This window comes from Pomacea canaliculata, linkage group LG11 (genome assembly GCF_003073045.1).
Source record: "Pomacea canaliculata isolate SZHN2017 linkage group LG11, ASM307304v1, whole genome shotgun sequence".
NCBI lineage: Eukaryota > Metazoa > Mollusca > Gastropoda > Architaenioglossa > Ampullariidae > Pomacea > Pomacea canaliculata.
In genome coordinates, this window is record NC_037600.1 from 5,790,359 (window position 1) to 5,809,265 (window position 18,907).

Consider the following 18,907-nt stretch of genomic DNA (forward strand, 5'->3'; position numbering starts at 1 on the left):
ATTTTTTTCTTTCTTGAGTAATAGGTCAATTAAAAAAAATATATATGTCAACCAAACGCATAGGCTTCTACGTGTCGTATTTGCAACAGTCTATGCCCCTGCTGTACATTAATTATTCAGGATATGCTCACTTTACACATCACCTTTACATTGAAGACAGGAGTAAAATTAAATTAATACTCTTGTGGCACTGGTCCTTATAACTTTTCTGAACTTATTTGTCTGCTCTCCGGTTTCCTAGGACAAAGTACAATAGATCAATATCATTCATGATAGATGCACATTATAGATACACACAATTATTAGAAAAAGGGCACTTTTTATATAATTAAAATACAGTTACTTACTGAGTAATAACAAACTCAACAGAATATAAAAATCAAAATGTTCTAAAATATTTATAATGCAAAATCAGAACGAGTAGAAAGCTGAACGTTCGTTGTCATCAAAAATGCTTTAAAACAAGTGATTAGGTAAAGAAAGAAAGAATAACATGGAGCTGTTCTACTGCAAATCTATGATATTTTAAAAGCACAAAATGCCGTTCACCTCCTTCATCTAACAGCTGCATAACTAAAGTGTGAACATTGTGCTCACCCTCGAGACTAGGATATACCCAAGGCAAGATATAATCAGGAAAGCAGGAACTAAAATTATCTAAAATTTAAATGCTTATTGTAATAAGCTATTGCTTATTCCTTCCCTGTTCACATCCTCTTAAATATGTAATCAGATCGTTTAAAAATATATGCAAATGATGAATATTCAACATTGTAGTCAATAAGAAATGCATATGCAGAAGACCCCGCATAACAAGGATTTGCTTACTTCAAAGAAAAACAGCAGCTATTCATACTTGGCTAAGATCCATTTTCGAAAACGGAGTTTTGTCTCAAATCTGTTTAAGAGAATAACCAAACAGCACCACCTTTACTAAATATTTGAGCCTTTCTTCATATCATTATACTGATCATCAAGAAGTAGTAGTAGCTTATCAACAAATGGAAATAACTAAAATCCAGAAGATTATATTATAATATTGATTGAAAATAGCAAATTTTGATTTATGTAGCTCATCTAATTCACAAATCTGTTGATATACATTAAAACACAAAATATTAAGTAATTTATAGACGTTTTTTCTGTTTTTGGTATGTTTGATAGCTTTAAAAAGTTTTAATATAAAAGATCGATTATTGCTCAAATGTATAAATATAGTTATTGTGCAATTAATTGACGCACGTATTCACAAACACAAATAAACAGATGTTGACATATCAACCACATCTTACCTTTCTCCCAAAAGTTTTTTTTCTGTCGGTAACATCCCACAAATGCAACAAAACAAACCCACTGCTATGCTGAAAGGTACTAGAGCAATCCCGATCACCAAAAAAATTCTTTGATTGCCTGTGTTCGCTTTACGTTGGTGACTGTTAGGTTCTGTTTAAAAAAATTAAGAAAACATTTATATTTAAAAGAAAGTAAGTACAAGCTAGTCGTAATGAAGTGTCTTTTCTTCTATTTCTTCTTTACCTAAATATACAGTTAAAACATAATTTACCATAAAGATGCATAAAATCATTAAAAGTACAAATATGTAAGTAACAAACATAAATCCATTACTGGAGGTAGTATCTGAAAAATAATAATTAGAAAATGTTAATAACGTATTTCTACATTAAAGTCATAAGGGGGATGTAATTAAGTTTGATTCAAAATGGCCCTTTACTAGAATAACACTTTTTGCAACCATTGGTATGCCAAAAAGGCCTCAATTTACAATGATGGGGAGGTGACGCTAAACAACTGAAAATGTAAGTTTTGATCTACGCATTTTGAAATAATTTTATGAAATCTTTTGCGTCACCTGCAATTCCTCTGGGGGAGACGGCCACAAATTAAACTAGCACTGATGTAATCCAGGATAAAAAGATCAGTGCTTTTCACTGGCGCTTGTCACAGCAAGGTAAGCGTTCATCCAACGCAGGTAAAGAAGAAGACGACGTCGGAGCTCAAGCCAGTGAGGACAAGTCCATAGAGAAGAGAGAACAAGACCCCCACGAAGGAAGTAAAGAAAAAGGCAGATAAAATCTAGAAAAACCCAGTCAGGTAAAAGAGTTAAGCGCATTTAAACTTTGTGAAGGTGGTACATAGAACTTCCGTGCGCAACAGTGTGACAAAGTGTACGAGCTCTGGGTCAGGGGAGACGGTGACGTCCGGTGGCTGTAGGCTGTTCTTCTGCGGCGAGGACCAAGAATGAGCTTAGGGTAGGATTTCTCGTTCGCAAGAGAAAAGCAGAGGGAATGATCAGATGCCCAGCGATCTTGAGCAGACCCACGTCTATCCATATAGCTCCCAAGCCATAGAACCTAACGGTGGCACAGGTTCATCCAATAAATAGTTTTCACAAGGAGAGCTAGGTAGAAAAAGTTATATGAGCAGCTGGAGAATGTAGTTCTTGGGGTCTAAATGAAGGAAGAGTGGAACGCTGAGTTTGGCTTAGACGCATACAGACTGTGTGTGCCTTTTTGGAGAGATCAACAAAAGAGATATTTGTTTGCTTGAGTTCGCACAGTTTTCACTATCGCCAACACCTCATTTAGTCACAAGATGTCCAGTTGGGACATCACCAATGGAAGCAGTAAGGAACAAAATAGATTTCATTTCGTTTTCTCGTCGCTTTAAATCAAGCATCCCCAAAGGTGGGACACGGACGTTCCCAGATGCACATATCGCGAGTTAGCACAAACTCGTGCTCTCCGCCCTGCTCATGAAACCCTCAACAAAACGACAGGCACAAAACACTCGTAAAACCTCAAAAACCTCGAGAACCCTGAAGTCGCGGCTGCCTTGCCTTTCGCGCCGCAGTGGGCGGCAGGTTCTCTGCCCTGGATTTACTCGACAACAACTATGACTTAGACTTCCTCTCTAGTCACGTCAATGAGGTGCTCGAATCATCAGCAGAAAAAGTGATGGAAAGGAAGAAGCCCACAAAAGTGACAGTGACCACAAAGAAAGTTCTTAATTTTTGTAAATTCTGCAAGAGGTTTAAAACAAAAAGAGAGCCCGAAATGGTTTCAGGAGGAATTACCGTAAAATGCGGAAAAACATGATAGCCAGGGCCGTCTTGATCGAAACATAGATGTTCCGAAATCATTAATAGTGTAAATAAAGGCCACAACAAAAAGGCTTTCAGCCTGCTACAAACCCTCACAAGCAATAAACAAGGTACAAAAACTGCAAAGATCACGGACAAGCATCGTCCGCTGAGGAAAGATAAAGAGATTCGCGATCGCTGGACAGAGTATTGCGATGAGCTGTACAATTATCCACTCTAAACGTACCACATCTTCCTTGGGAAGGAAATCAGCGCTAAAAGAGCAAGGATACTCATAACGGCGTCGTCCCGAAAAGAATGATGTCCGGTTGAACGGGGAACAATTGGGAGAGATTCAGTCCTTTTATTACCTCAGTAAAAAATAGTTTAACACTCCTTACCCTGCCTGATCATGACTGCAAACATTTCGAGGGAGTACTGCCTGTTTCCATCTATTACACAATAGTAAACACCGGCGTGTGACTCCGTCACATTATTTATAGTGACTGTCACGGTTGTGTCGTCTGTTTTACTGAAGTTGTAACCTCGCTTCCCCAAACACTTTAATTCTCCGTCAATCCACTTGCAGACTAATACGGGATCTGTCAACATTAACAAATATTAATTATAGAACATCCGATAGTGTTACACTAAATAAGAGAACCAATTAAGCTAACATTCACCATGACTGAAGTTATATTTGTCTTGTTTCAAGACTTATTAATGTGCTGGACATAATTGATTAAAGTGCTATTTATTGCAGTTTAACAAAAACTAGCGTTGTAAGAATAAAACAGGGTGAAGTCTTTAAAACTTGTTCTCTCATATATTATTATCTAATAGATGTATGTGGCTAAGCTGGGGGTTATTCTAGTACCGTTATATTAAAACTCAGAATTGAAAATGTTAAATTACGTTGTAAAATTTTCTGCGAATTTATTCTTCGCGTAAATCAAAATGATCTGGACAGCCAAAAAATATGTATTTTTTTTAATTTCTAAATTGAGAGATAGTATTTGTGCCGTTTTTCAGCCTTACCTTTGAGGGTTTAATTTTTTTAAAAAAACCTCCAGCCTAAATTTTATTACTGCATCTCTTATATATCTTTGCTTTATAAGAAGCTAGGGTAGATTTGAAGAATTTATATATTTGAAATCTGGCTCTTACGTTTGCTACTATGCCTAAACTAATCTATCAACTTTTATTTCAAGATTAAAAAGACCTTTCCAATCCCTTGACTCTCCCATATAAAACCAAACCTGTATTGGTAAAGACAAATGATCACATAATATAGCCATGCAACACTATCATGGTGTAAATAAAGTAACAGTTCATAAACTTTTGTGGCCAAGCGTTCTTGTTACAGTCGCAATACTTTAAGCCAACATTCAAAGCACTGTATATGCACATTAATATATAGAGGATAAGGAAGACATTGACCATAAACCATAGCGTTGGGAGTTCTGATTAAATCAGTTAGTAATTTCTTTATTGCAAACAAATGCACATTTGCAATTATGTTGTTATCATAATTCAGACACCAGATCTCAGCGATATAAAGCTAAGCATCAAACATGCTAAAAAACAGTGATTTACTTTGGTCATTAGGAGACCTTAAGGGGACAATAGCACCAATTGGAGCTTTTAAAGCAAGGTCATGAAATCCATGAACACAGCAAAGTAAAATGAACACATGAACACAGCAAAGTATTCCCAGATGTTTGTACATATTTACACCAATAGGTTTTCCCATATCACATAACCATGTTTCTGTTTTGAAATAAAACCACCATTTCTGAAAACCGCTATATTTGACTTATTTATGTAATGTTTTATTAGGTGAGATCTTAGTTTTTGACAGAATGACACATCCTATTAGAGACCTAAAATTGTATCAGAAAACAAAGCAATATAACCCTGAAGCAATAAAATTAACAGCTAAATCAAATGAGGAGTGAGTTGGATTCAATGTTTTCTTTTTTGCCTAATTTCACTTGGTAAATTAATCATAAATAAAGAGAATAGGATAGGACTACAGACAGTGTTGTCCATAGGAATGGGAATCCCATGGGAATCCCATGGGAAACGTCCCATGGGATTGGATGGGATAGAACAGCACACATTTGTATTTCCCATGGTAGTCGATACTTGATATTGTAAAATAAATTTACGCTGAAATTTGCAGTTGCGTAAGTGCAACAAAATAGAATTCATTCATCATCTGCATGGTGCTATGAGAAGGATTTCGAGTCTAAAGAATAATTTAGGTTTTCCTAGGTTTTTTAAAGGCTCTGTCTACGTTTTCTCAATTTAACGAGCGGTAACACTGCCAGACTGGCACATTGCGCATGCGCGCGGCTTGGAGATTTGTAAATACAAAGCTAGTTTTAATCTGGTGTAATGTTTCGTTGCTGAATTTCATTCTGAATTGCTAATTTCAAATAATTTGTGAAGGCAGGAAGGCAGTCACTTGAAGTCATGTGTTACTGAATACAGGCTGTGTAAATGTAACACCCCAAAATGGCCGACCAAAAATATGCGTTCCAAGATCTAACTAAAACTGTGGTTGCAAAGATGTTGAGTGATGGAGGATGCCACTTGATTGATGTTCCCAAAGAACATGTAAAGTCTTCAACAGCTGATGTTAAAGCAGTTAAAATATCTGAAGGTATTTTAGCACTATTTCTTTGCTGTGCAAAGTGCAAAACGCTGTACAGTTGGTATAAGTTGATTAATGGAAAATGGATTAATCAAGTGGTTATGGAGTTGCAATACAGCATAGCATGAAATGTGGTTCTGTTAGTTCAAGTTCTACGAACATCAAAAGATTTTTTGAAGCTAAGCAGCCGGAAGTATCAAAACTACCAGCAACATTGGCAAATACGTGGCAAAAAACAGTTGTTGAACTAATTACATCACATCCAACAGTATCCATTTCGGGTGGATGTGACATTATATGTGACGCTGCTAACTTTGCTGCAAGATGTACTCAAGCTGCGAACAAGGTATATGATTACACTATATCACGGCAAACAGTGACTTGTGCTATTTTGGAGCAAGGAAAATTGGCAAAACTGCAGTTTCAGAAATTGTTTCAAAATATGGCACAAGATCCGGAATGTGCAATTTCAGGAATAGTTGACTTTTGGTCTGCAAGACAAACATATCTGTTGCCATATGGAGTAATTATTGCATGTGGACTAGATCAGAGTTGGGAATGGATTACTTTTCCTTTGTCTATTATCAATATTGATAATAATGAATCTCATACTGCACAATTTACGCACAGTTTTTTTGTACGTGAATTTCTTGTCGAATCAACCACATTCTCCAGTCCATTGTTTGTGTGTACTGATAATGCAGCAACTATGATGGCAGCATTTGATGGACGGTTTTACACCGATACAGAAATTCATCAATCTGGTTGTACTGAGCACAGGTTATCAACATGCATTACTAATAGCTTCAGCAGAGGAGTGATTTTTGAACTGGATCATTTCATGGATCAACTTTCATTTATTGAAACATATTACAATACACGTCAGGCAAAGGCATCACAGCTGCTATTTTCCATACCAACAAAATCTAGAACACGTGAATGGCGATCATATTACCGACGTTTCAATGCCCATTTAAAAAATTACTCGCATTATTTGAATGAAGACGATGAGGAATTCTTAAGTCACATTCCGAATATTGCACAGATTAAAGGAATGCTGTATATACATGAGAAATTGAAAACCTTCTTTGACAAACTAGAAATTGATGGTGCTACATCTCATTTAATATTGCTGTTATACTTCGTCCTAGACTATCAGTTGTACAAAGTTATTGATGATATTGACGAAGAAACTTCCAGCAGCATGGTGAAGAAATATTGTCAGAACTTTCACAATATTATTGAAGAAAAACTTTGGCCATATTGCGGCAGTTCTCTGGCAGTTACTGCGGCATTCCTTACTGGGGTTGACATTACAGCTAAAATAGAAGACATGGTCAAGTCAGTTGTTACTCAGAAGAAAAGGAATGTGGACACCAATAAATGGGCCAATGACTGGGTCGCTTTTTCTAAGTCTGTTGTTCCAACTGTTATTTCATTCATCAGGGATTTAAATCTTTCTTCTGAATCATCTGTTGTATGTGAAGTAGCAGGAATTCTAGAACAAAAGCCGAAAGTGATTTTGACTTACTTTATGATCCTCCGCCAAACAAAGCACTTAAGTTTGATGGCGCCAGGAGGAACAAATGCCTTGAGGAGGAACTCATCATGTTTGAACAATTACGGCAACCAACTTCACAACCATTAAATTATTGGAAAAATGAACATAGGTTTCCACTGCTAAAAGCAAGTGCAAAAATTGTTTTGGCCGTACCAGTGTCATCGGCAGAAATAGAGCGCTTGTTTAGTGTTTATTGTTTATTGTTGTTGAGTAAGTTACGAAAACGGATGTCACCAGCTGTCGTTATAAACTCTGTGTATATCAGATTTGCTTAAAGATGAAAATTGTGGAAATGGTTCGGGGATTACCTGGATTAACTGATTTATTAGAAACGGTCGATGAGCAGGAAATTGATAGTGTGCTGAATGAGCAGAGTGACAGAAATAGAATGAGATTGTCAGAATGATACTGAATTGTCATACTTAGATTATACTTTTGAGTGTTGAAGTTAATAAATTTTAAACAAATGTGTTTTGGAAAGATGTATTTGCTATTTTTTCATACTTTTGCATTAGATTTACCCCCTTGTCACTTACAGAATTTCTGCATGAACCGTTATTTTTTAATACTTTTCTGTCCAAAAATGATACACAAAAAAACAGTAGAAAAATGGTTAAACTGTAATATTATGAAAATTGGGGATTTACTTGATAATAATGGAATACCTATGAAATTTGAAGTATCCCAACAAATACATGGCAAAAATATAAGCTTTCTAGATTATTACAGTAGAATCATGGCCATTGTCAAATATAAAAGAAAGATTGGTCACTTATGGAAACAATCGGACAGAAATACTACATGCTCTGCACCACTGTTAGCCATAATCAAGCATAAAAAAGGCACAAAAGGTATATATAATAAACTATTATGTTCACAGACGCCTCCTAAATGCATTAGAAAATGGGAAAAAGTTTTTCCAGACCTTCAGTGAGGACAAATATTTGCTCACCCTTTTATTGTTACAATGGATACAAAACTTCAGTGGTTTCAATATCGTATTCTGCATCGTGTTCTAGCTACAAACACACTATTATATCAAATAAAACTTAGAGACTCAGATCTTTGCACCTACTGCACTCAGTCAAGGGAATCTATAGAACACTTGTTTTTTGATTGTATTATTGTAAAAAAAATTTGGAAGGATCTCTTTACTAAGTTAAAAGAAAAATGTGCTCATTGTGAGCAGATAGAAGTAAAGAAACAGCTGATAATATTTGGAGTCCAAAATGAGCTTATGACAGATAAGATATTCAGCCTTATTCTAATTATGGCAAAGTTTTATATTTATCGGTGAAAATGTTTCAATATTCATCTAAGTGTGAACTCATTTGTATTGGAAATAAAGAAAAGATATCATGTAGAAAAATATTACTACACAATAAATAGTAAGCCAGAACGTTTTTTCTAAAAAATGGATACCATATAAGAAGCTTCTCTTCACACACTGAATGTTTCTGTCTGTGCATGTTTGTTTTTTGTTTTTTGTTTTTTTGTTTTTTTAATAATATATAAAGTGAGAATGCATTTACATTGTAGTCTAATGAGGAGCCTGCGAATCATGTTCTTTTCACATTCCTCTTCCTCCTCTTTTTCTCTCTTTTGTGTTTGTGTTGTTTGTGGGTTTTTTTTTTGGTTTTTTTGTTGTTGTTTGTTTTTTTGTGTGTGCATAATGTGTAATACTATTTAATGTCTATTAATTTAGTATTTGTTATTTAATCTTCTAAACACATGTACATTATAATAAGTCAAGATCATTACCTTTTATGTAAATCTTCATAGTATCATTTTCATCATTTTCATTGCTTTATTTGTAAACATATTTCAAGCATGACGGTGCAAGTGATTATTCGTATGATGAGGATCATGTGTAAGTTTTGTATTAAGATTTCAGAATATTTGTCTACTTTCATTTCTTGTCCTTATATTTGTCAAGACAAAGCATTGCTATTTCAAAACTTGTATTACTAGGTGCTATTGATGTTTTTTATCAAATTATGCAATTACTCCCCTTTTTCATTAGCAGATTACACTTATGGTATAGATTATGCATGATGCCAAATTGACATGTTTTAAACACACACACATATACACTCACACCCTCACTTTCATAATTTCTTATTTGTGAAATACAGGTGGGTGTGACATCATAGATTCAGTCAATGACGGAACAACATATATAGCACTGTAATAATAATTTTTTCCTCTAAAAAAGGTATATAAATTTAAGAATTGTGTAAAACTGATGTGTAGTCACTAGGGAATGTCAGTGGTAGCTGACATTGAAATAGTTGTATGCTCAATGGCATGGGAAATGCTTTATGTCTTGTTTAAGATCCACCTTCATTGTTATGTTTATTTTTGTTGGTGTAAATCATAATAAAAAAAAGTTAATAAATTTTGTCGTTTTGCATGTCTATTTGTACATGTAGTCCTATTTAGTAGACACTCTACCTAAACTTTCATAAATTTAATGATTTTATTTGAACTGTATTCCATATTAATATTATATAATGGAAATCCCGTGGGATGGGATGGGATGGGACAGGCATAAATTGCCATGGGATGGGATGGAATAGAAAAATATGTCCCATGGACAACCCTGACTGCAGATTTCACCCTATTTTATTTTTTAGGTAGTTAAACGATTTAGTCCGATCTCAACCAACCCTTACTCTGGCTTTTACAACTTCATATATTCTTTTGATAGCTCTATAGATTTTGCTATAGATACCGCTTTTCTGTAATATTGACAACGTTTTTCTCTAGACACGAAATCGAAATTTCTCTCGAAGTCAATGAAGGTTATGTATAGTTTTGTTTGCTTAGCTGCTTCTGAATACCTTCCATCAAGGTAAATGTATGAGCTATTGTGTTATGATCACTTCTAAAGCCGGCTTGCTGCTCATCCTGAGTATTGAGTTACTTGACCTATTCGTTTTTTATGTTACTCTGTAAAAGATGTAAATTTTACTACACATATTAAGGCGAGATATACATTTATAGATTTGGGGTTGATGAATGTCACCCTTTTCATGTAATGGTTAAAGATAAGCTTCAGACCACGCATCAGTAAGCAATCTGGTTTTTTTTAAGTAGTTTAAAAGAAGATGATAGGAAAGGAGTAATGGATACTAAAATATGTTTGAAAAACTCATATTAACCGTCGGTCTTTGTTGTTTTACTTTTCAGTAAAAGACAGCTCTTTCTACTTCCTCAGCAGTAGTTGTGACACTTAAAGTACCATCATTTTCATCATCAATACTACCATGTCTGATCTTAGCATTAATTTTATTTTTAATGTTTACCATGACTTCAGGGAATGTATTAATTAAAGGTATCGCTAAAATTTTAGTTGGTAAGGTGTTGCCAAGTGTGTTCTTTCTCTGCATGTATTTTATTATATGCCAGAAAACCTTGTGGTCAGAACTTTCCTTCAGGGTTGTCCTTACCTATTCTTTCTGATGGGCCTTCTTTACCTGCAACCTCAGTGATGTGAAAAACGAAGAAATTATTTTTGGTGACACAGGGGTCTCCAGGGAAATGACAGGAAAAACTCGCCTTTCCGCCCAGCTGTACGGGTGGCAAGTAATACCATTCTCTCGCTGAAATATAGCAATATGATCGTCGTCAAAGTGTTTTCTGGTCGGTAAATAATTCTTCGATAATGCATCTAGAATATGGGATTAAAAACTAATACATCAATTTTGAAAATTACACTTTATGTTCGTGTTATTTCATGAGAAAATATTAAAACTGCGACAGAACTGTTTTGTTATTGAAAACATTTACCTACTTAGTAGAAAGATAAAGGTCAGATAGCCTAAATAAACTGTAAGTGGTAAGCCATGTCATGAATGCAACAATTTGATTGGGGTAAAATTCTTTCTTTGTTTTGGTTGAAGCCTTCTATGATACATAGATAGGTGTGGGTTTATGACCCTGGCAGCTTCCAAGTCACAATATCTGAAGATACTGAGTTTTCCTTAAAATATATTACTAGTTCACTTTTTCATATTCAACTACATCATATAAGTTACATTACCCCGACAGCTCTTTTCGGTTTCAAACTGACATGTTCCAAAAGAGCTTGGTCTGTAGCCGGCAACTTGACAGGTGTAGGTTCCGTTGTTCACCGACATCACGTGACTTATGTTGAGTGTCAGCTGTGTGTTCACGTTCATGTTGTACGTATAGCCGGGATTTACCAAACATTTCAAATTGTCATCGATCCACAAGCAATCTAGCACAGCCTCTATCAACATACAAGTTAAATAGATACCTACAGTTATTCCTACTTCCATTTGACCTGCTTAAATGATCTTGTACATGCTGTCACAACGTGAATATACGAGAGAGAGAGAAATTTATGTATGTTTCAATTGAATGGGTACAGAAATAGATTATAAATAATGAATATTTAATGTTAAGCGTTCTCTCTCTTTCTTTCTGTCTGTATATATATATATTAATGGAAATAAAAAGGAGCAAACTGCAGAAATAATAACAGTCGGGCCTCGCTAACTCGACCTCCGAGAGACTAATTCAAAAAAAAATCAACTTACAGAGTTTTTGAGTTAGGGAAAAAAAAAACAATAAATACAAACTTTCTGAAGCGCATACTGACACTCCTAAGGAGTATGCCGTTATCGCCTAAGAACAAGAACGAGACATGGACAGCAAAACAAACGAATAACATATGAACTAAGAAAGAATAAACAATACTAATGAAACAACAAGTACAAAAACTCTAAAAGAGACACATAAAAAAAACTGAGAGTATCATGACACAGACGAGCAGGGAAAGTTTTGATAAAGGGCTAGCATTATGGGAAAGGTTGTTAGGAGTAATGTTTACGGAAGAGGTGTGTTTTGAGTTCACGTGTCAAGAATTCAATAGTGGGTAGGTGGCGGATGTGGAAAGGGAAAGAGTTCCATTGTTTGGCTGCACACAAACTAAAAATCCTGTGGCTATATATTGTTGTGTTGGTGACAGGAAGAAGGAGTGGAGTTGTCTAGCTGGGGTGTAAGGGAGAAGCAGTTCAGAGAAATAATCAGGGCAGGTGCCAGCAAAGAAAATAAAAAACAGCACGGAAAATTTGTACTGGATGTCAGAACGGATGGGAGGCCAGTGCAGATAACGAAGGAGAGGTGTGACGTAGTCCCGTTTCCAGCTTTAGGCACCTGGCGTATAGCAGACTTCTGTACTTTCTGGAGTTTGTGAAGAAGGTATCCAGGGCAGCCAGCAAGCAAGAAGTTGCAGTAATCAAGTCTGGATAAAACAAACACACAGACAAGAGTGTTGGTAGCGCGGACACAGAATGTGACGGATGGCGCTGATCTTGCGTAGTTCCTAAAAGGCAGACTGATAGACAGCTCTGTGACTTGTTTATCATAATAGACAGACTGACAGACAACTGAAACATGTTTAGCAAGAGTCATGTCAACAGTGACAATGAATCCCAGATTCCTGATGGAGGACGCAAAAGTGATGCTGATTTGTTCCACCTTGATGTGACTTCGTGGACAAACGAGTGAAGATGGATTTCTTCTTCTCGAACATATGATGGTTTCCATTTTATCATCATTGAGTTGATTTTTTTCACTATCCAATCTTTGACTTAATAAATATAGACGTCTATGGTGGTGGTAGCAGAGTGAGACTCAGCCGGTGGAGTGGAGCAGTACAGCTGGGTATCATCAGCATTTGAGTGATTAGAAACGTTGTGAGACTGGATGCAAGATGAAATTGGCTTCACATACTGAATAAAGAGTACTGAGCCTTGAGGGACACCACAAGAAAGTGGAGCAGGGCGAGATGCTTTTTTTACAATAAACAAACACAGTCTGCGTCCTATCAGTGACATAGGAGTTGAACCACGCTAGGGCAGGTGCAGGTATCCCTTAAACGGTGTGTAGTCTGTGAAGGAGAAGAGAGTGCTCGACGGTGTCAAATACAGCAGACAGGTCCAGTAGAGTTAAGGCAGAAATATCACCAGATGGGCAGATAATATGTCGGTGGTCCCTTTAACTAAGGTAGTCTTAGTACTGTGAAAAGGTCTGTATGCTGACTGAGCATGGGGAATGAGCTGGTGCTCTTGTAAGTAAGCCCAGAGTTGTATAAAATGTAATATTACATGAAAAAAATAATCTATATAATAGTACACTTAAACTTAGTATACATTCTGAAGAAAACTACAGGCAATAAAGGAGAGAATGCAGGTTTACTCGCCTAAAACGCATTTTTACTCGTTTCAATATCTTTAGTGTAAGAGCAACAGTAAAAATATATACGAAGTACCAAAAGGTTACATGTTGATGTTCACAGGGGAAACTACACACTACCTACATTTCAGATAAATTATGATTATCCAGTTTTTACAAAGTTAATTTTTTGATGTTCAAAGCTATAGGTTCGTGTACGTGAAATAGTTAGCCTGATGTCTAAAAAAGTTATTGTCGGCATGAATGACTCATTTAAAGGATTACTTTTGCTGTCACCTGACTCACAGAGAAGAGAGACCGATAAATAAATTGATGCGATTGGGTGACACCATGCAGTAAAAAGTATTAATTTGAAATTTTACCAGGTTTTGCACCCTCTGTGTAGTAATAGACGGAAAAATCTTTCTTGGTTACATTGAGGTCCTCGGGGTAATGGCATGTCAGTGAAGTATCCTCATCTGGTTGGACGAGTGGAACAGTGCACGAAATCTTGCCCTCTGTTTACATAACAATATGAACATTATTAAAGTCATAAGGGTCAGAGTATGTGAGATGGCTGTTTTATTTCCTCTAGACTTTTAACAATCATGTCAATTAAAAACTGCAATATTTCTGAGACATTACAGGGGACGAACATGTGGTGGGTAGGTTGATGGCATGCCTAGACTTTGACAATCTCTGATACTCAGTCTATAAGACACTGGGGCCTAAGGTACAGTGGAACCTCGGTTAGCGAACGCCTCGGATAATGAATATTTCGGTTAACGAACAAAAATTTCGTTAAAAGTTTGTCTCCGATAGCGAACAAAATTTCGGATAACGAACAGCCACGTGAACAACACGTGACCGACCAGCATGTCATCATTCGAGCTGGTGATTGATTTCAGACGCAAGAGCACTGTTATCCCTGACCTCTATATTGATGGTGCCAAGGTTGAACGTGTTGAACAGTACAAATATTTAGGAACTGTGATTGACGACAAACTCACTTTTACCACCAATACTGAGGTTATTCATAAGAAATGTCAATCTAGATTGTACTGTTTGCAAAAACTCCGTTCCCTGGATGTCAACAAAAAGGTTTTAAGTGCTTTTTATAGATGTTTTCTTGAGTCTGTGTTGACATTTGGATTTTTATGTTGGTATGGAGGTTTGAGAGCTAGTAATAGGAATGTGTTAGATAGAGTTGTGAGTGTGAGTGGGAAGGTGATTGGGGAGAAGCAGGAGTGTCTGAGTGAGTTGTATGAGAGGCGAGTAGTACGGAAAGCGAGAGTGATTGCGAAAGATAGAACACATGTTTTAGCTCAATATTATAACCTTCTTCCGTCCAAGAGACGTTTTATTGTACCCAGAGCTTCCACTGCCCGTTCTCGGAATAGTTTTATACACCAGTCTGTTGTCTTACTGAATAAGTGTTGGAAGGATTTGTGAGCGTGAGGGTGTGGGTGTGTGGTTTTGGGAATATAGTTTTAGTGTTGTTTCTTATTTAGTCGGGTATTTACATGGACTGTAGGTGTTTGTGTGAGATGATAGTTTGAGTGGAATTTAAGTTGTTTTTATTCTAAGTTTTATTATCAGCCAGTTGTTTTACCACGTCTTTTAATTTCTCCTAGTGAGATAATAAAGTTAAATTGAAATTGAAATTGAAATTGAAATTGAGACACAGTTACGGTCAGTCGTTCTTTATCTGTGCGCATCCTTCTTATTTAGTGATTTTTGTTCTTTATTTTAATAAGATATTCCTCAATAATGGCTCCATAGAAGATTAAGAACAATTAATAGTAGTGAGGTAATGACAAGGAAGCGGCCAACAAATGAATTGAAAAAGGAAATGATTTCAAAGTATGAAGGTGGCATGCGTCTGTCGGATATGTGATGTCGTATTACCGTATTACCGAAGTTTTACAAAAAAAGGCAGAAGGAACAGACACTGGATAAGTTTTGTCCTTTAACCTCAAAGCTACAGAAAAGGGAAGTCACCCCCGATTTTATAATGTCACGTGTGCTCATGGAGGGGAATCAAAGAAGTAATTCCACCCCTTCCTCCCCTCACCTGCTTCCAACCACGCCGTCAAAACGCAAGTTTTCTGATGTTTAAATGCTTTCGTTAATGTGTTTATGTTTATTTAACTCCATTTATATTGCATTATAACTGTTCTCATTAAAACAAATACCTATGTAGCCTGTAACTTTCAAATATTAGCAAGTCAACAGGGCTGGGAACCAATTAAATCTATTTCCTTTATTTCTTATGGAAAAAATTGTTTCGGATAACGAACATTTCGGATAACGAACAGCTTTCCAGAACGGATTAAGTTCGTTAACCGAGGTTCCACTGTATATGGATAGGAGAATCTTAAAGTCCACTTGCTTTATACTGTGGATTAGACAGGTAAACAACTCCTAACAGTGTATCGCTACTATGACCATGAGGCTATATTATACTTTTCTGCAGTAATTTTACCACACATCTATAATATCAATCTCACACTGGTGTTATGCAGCATAAATCATAGAGCATGTGATTATGATTAACGAAGACACATTTACAAGACACACACATATATATATATAGGATTAATCATATATTCAACTAATGATAACTATTAGTAATACTAATGACAGACATATTGCATATTGCACAAGAACAATTTACATAAAAAATAGCTATCTCTTTTTTATTTTATTTTTGTTGATTTGTTTTACAATTTTAGAAACCTTTAGTTCTTCGACCTAAGTAAAATATACCATAAGATATTTCAGAGTTGTGTACATGTCTTAATGTTGTAATATCAAAGGTAAAGAAAAAAAACGTTTTCCTTAATCTTGAATGCAGAAACCTTTTTGTAGCAGTCTGTGCACCTTGCTTTACCATTTTATAACTAATTTTATTCACATATTATAGATGCTAAATTTGAAACTAAAACAAATTACCTTGATTGACCTGCTCAGCTTCCAGTTGGCATGTTCCAAATGAGCTTGACCTGTAGCCGGCAACTTGACAAACGTAGGTTCCCATGTGTGTCGTTGACACGTGACTTAATGTAACTGTCAGCTGTGTGTTTACTGTCTTGTTATACTTATATCCATCATTAACATTGCAGCTTAAATTGCCCTTCATCCACCAGCAGTCTATCACAGCGTCTGTTGATAAAAAGTATTAGCAATTAAATGAATTTAGTAATTCTTTAAACTAATTTTTCCAACTGGAAATAATTACACTGACATGGGTATTAGATTATTAACCTAATAACAGTAAAACATTTAATAATCTGAAGAATGGCAGCCACATTCTTCACCTTTGCTACATTCATTACTAGCTAGTCTATCTAGTCATTTAATTTTTTGCCAGATTGGTTGAAAGTAGCTAATTTTTGAAAGTCGTTTACAAGCTATAATTCTCTCCTGTTACTGTTAATGTACAAAAGTTTAAGAGGTTGTTTCAGATGTCATACTGTTTGGCTGTATGCTGGTTTTACTGCTCTGTAATCCAGAATCTGCGGGTCTTTTTTTAAATTTCAGTAGTTACACAACTCATGTAAGCAGCACTAAGCGTACTGTAAATAACATACAATGGTACATAAACTTTATTAACGGATCTTCTGCAATGATTGCTACACGTGGCATTTTGTATAAGGCAGAGATAATGCTCTTGGCTTAAACAATAACAAACGCAAATGATAACCGTATCTAATCATAAACTGATAGGTCTACAACTCACAAATGATCCAGCGATCACTTATGTGCCATATATATACACACAGTTCTTTCATCTCAAGCAATGTACAAACTTACCTGGTTTTGTATCATCAGTATAGTGATAGACGGAGAAATCTTTCTTTGTTACATTCAGGTCCTCAGGAAAGAGACAAGTGAGAGCAATGTCCTGACCTGAGTCAACGGGGGTTATGGAACATGTGATCTGGCCATCTGGGACAAAACATTACTATTTACAAGCCTTATGTGACTCGCATGTTGATTTTTAGGTTTCTACTTTAACAATAATCAGGTGATATATATATATATATGTGTGTTTACGTTGATATATATTTACTGTAAAATGCATGGAAATCAAGTAGAAATAATTAGTTGGTATTAAACTATTTTAAAGGTAAAAGAGCATGTCATGTCTTAAAAATTATGATAAAAATGAACGGCATTACAAACCATTAATTAACACCCTAACATAATTTCATTTTCTCCACACTATTTTAGAAAACGCATAGGCTTCCATGCTTCATTTCAACAGCAGAAGGAAAGAGAAATAAGTATACTTCTTTGCTGCACATTGGCGCCTGCAGTCATGCATCTCTATGTGAATTCATCTATGTAAGTAAACATGTATATGAGTGAATGCTTTATGCATCCATCTCTTGATAACACATTTCTGCCTGCATTACTTTTCCGTCTTAGTGCTGGGACAATAAACAATAATTATCCCATTTTTATCACATAAAGCTAAAATGTCATTCTTATTGTTTCTTAAACACCTGACTGTTATTTGCTGACTTATTTTCAGCCTTAAACAACTTTTACCAACATATCCTAGCTAAAAGACGCCATGACGAGCTTTTCCTTAGTCAGCAGCTAGTTTCATTGATCATTAAAAAAATTTACTTTGTGGTTGACAGACGCCATCACAACGTGCACCGGCTCACCTCAAGGGCTTGTTTTATTGCCCCTTTGTTTATGATTTATACCGACAGCTGCCACAGTAACCACGATGATCAAATTATTGAATGACATTGCACTACTCTCTCTTCTCAGAAGGCCAGTAGATACTCATAATGTAGTCTTGGGTGAGTTTATTACCTGGTGCAATGACAATTTCTTGGAACTTGATGTAAGTTCAGAGATTAATTTCAGTCAGATTTCGCCATTATGTCTAATAACTGTCATCCATGATAAGGGAGTGGCAATTGTCACCACATTTCGATACCTGGGCATCATCTTTGAAAAGAGACTTTCGTGGGATACCTATAATAAAGCTGTCGTGGAGAAGTCTCAACTGTGTCTGTTTCAACTCAAGAAGGTGAAGTCTTCCTTTATTTCCCAGATATTTCTTTGGCTATTTTATCCATCTCAGTTGCAGAGTGTTCTATCCTTTATCTGTGTTTACAACAGTTTGAAGGACGTGAGAAGATAAACTTTTATCGTGCTTTGTACATCTCACCAAGAATCACTGCGACTGCCAGAGTGATGATAGGCTGACACTTTCAGAAATTATTCGCGATGATTGTATGTCCTATCAACAAATATTTACAACTTGCATCAGGCAACCAGTTCTGTGTAACTGCAAGCAGGACTGTAGATGAGGGTTGCCATTGATTTGGCCGAGCGACTTCTATTGTGTGCATATGAT

The 18,907-nt window shown here is 36.0% G+C and overlaps 2 protein-coding genes across 3 annotated transcripts in view; one reads left to right on the plus strand and one right to left on the minus strand.

Moving 5' to 3' along the window:
* The window catches only part of LOC112574760 (tenascin-like), a 121,243-nt gene that overhangs the window by 46,719 nt on the left and 55,617 nt on the right, over positions 1-18,907 (plus strand). The gene's annotated exons all lie outside the window — the stretch shown is intronic.
* Positions 1-18,907, minus strand: part of LOC112574761 — a 21,106-nt gene continuing 2,199 nt past the window's right edge. Inside the window, exons 3-11 of one of the 2 annotated variants that reach the window (XM_025256008.1) lie at positions 17,341-17,475; positions 16,480-16,689; positions 13,908-14,042; positions 11,366-11,575; positions 10,773-10,925; positions 3,502-3,702; positions 1,293-1,443; positions 829-898; positions 1-237 (exon numbers count right to left, since the gene is read on the minus strand). In XM_025256008.1, coding sequence (XP_025111793.1) covers positions 847-898; positions 1,293-1,443; positions 3,502-3,702; positions 10,773-10,925; positions 11,366-11,575; positions 13,908-14,042; positions 16,480-16,689; positions 17,341-17,475 — 1,247 coding nt within the window. In that variant the 3' untranslated portion in view covers positions 1-237; positions 829-846. The remainder of the gene's footprint in view (positions 238-828; positions 899-1,292; positions 1,444-3,501; positions 3,703-10,772; positions 10,926-11,365; positions 11,576-13,907; positions 14,043-16,479; positions 16,690-17,340; positions 17,476-18,907) is intronic. The other variant, XM_025256009.1, reaches the window with a different exon arrangement.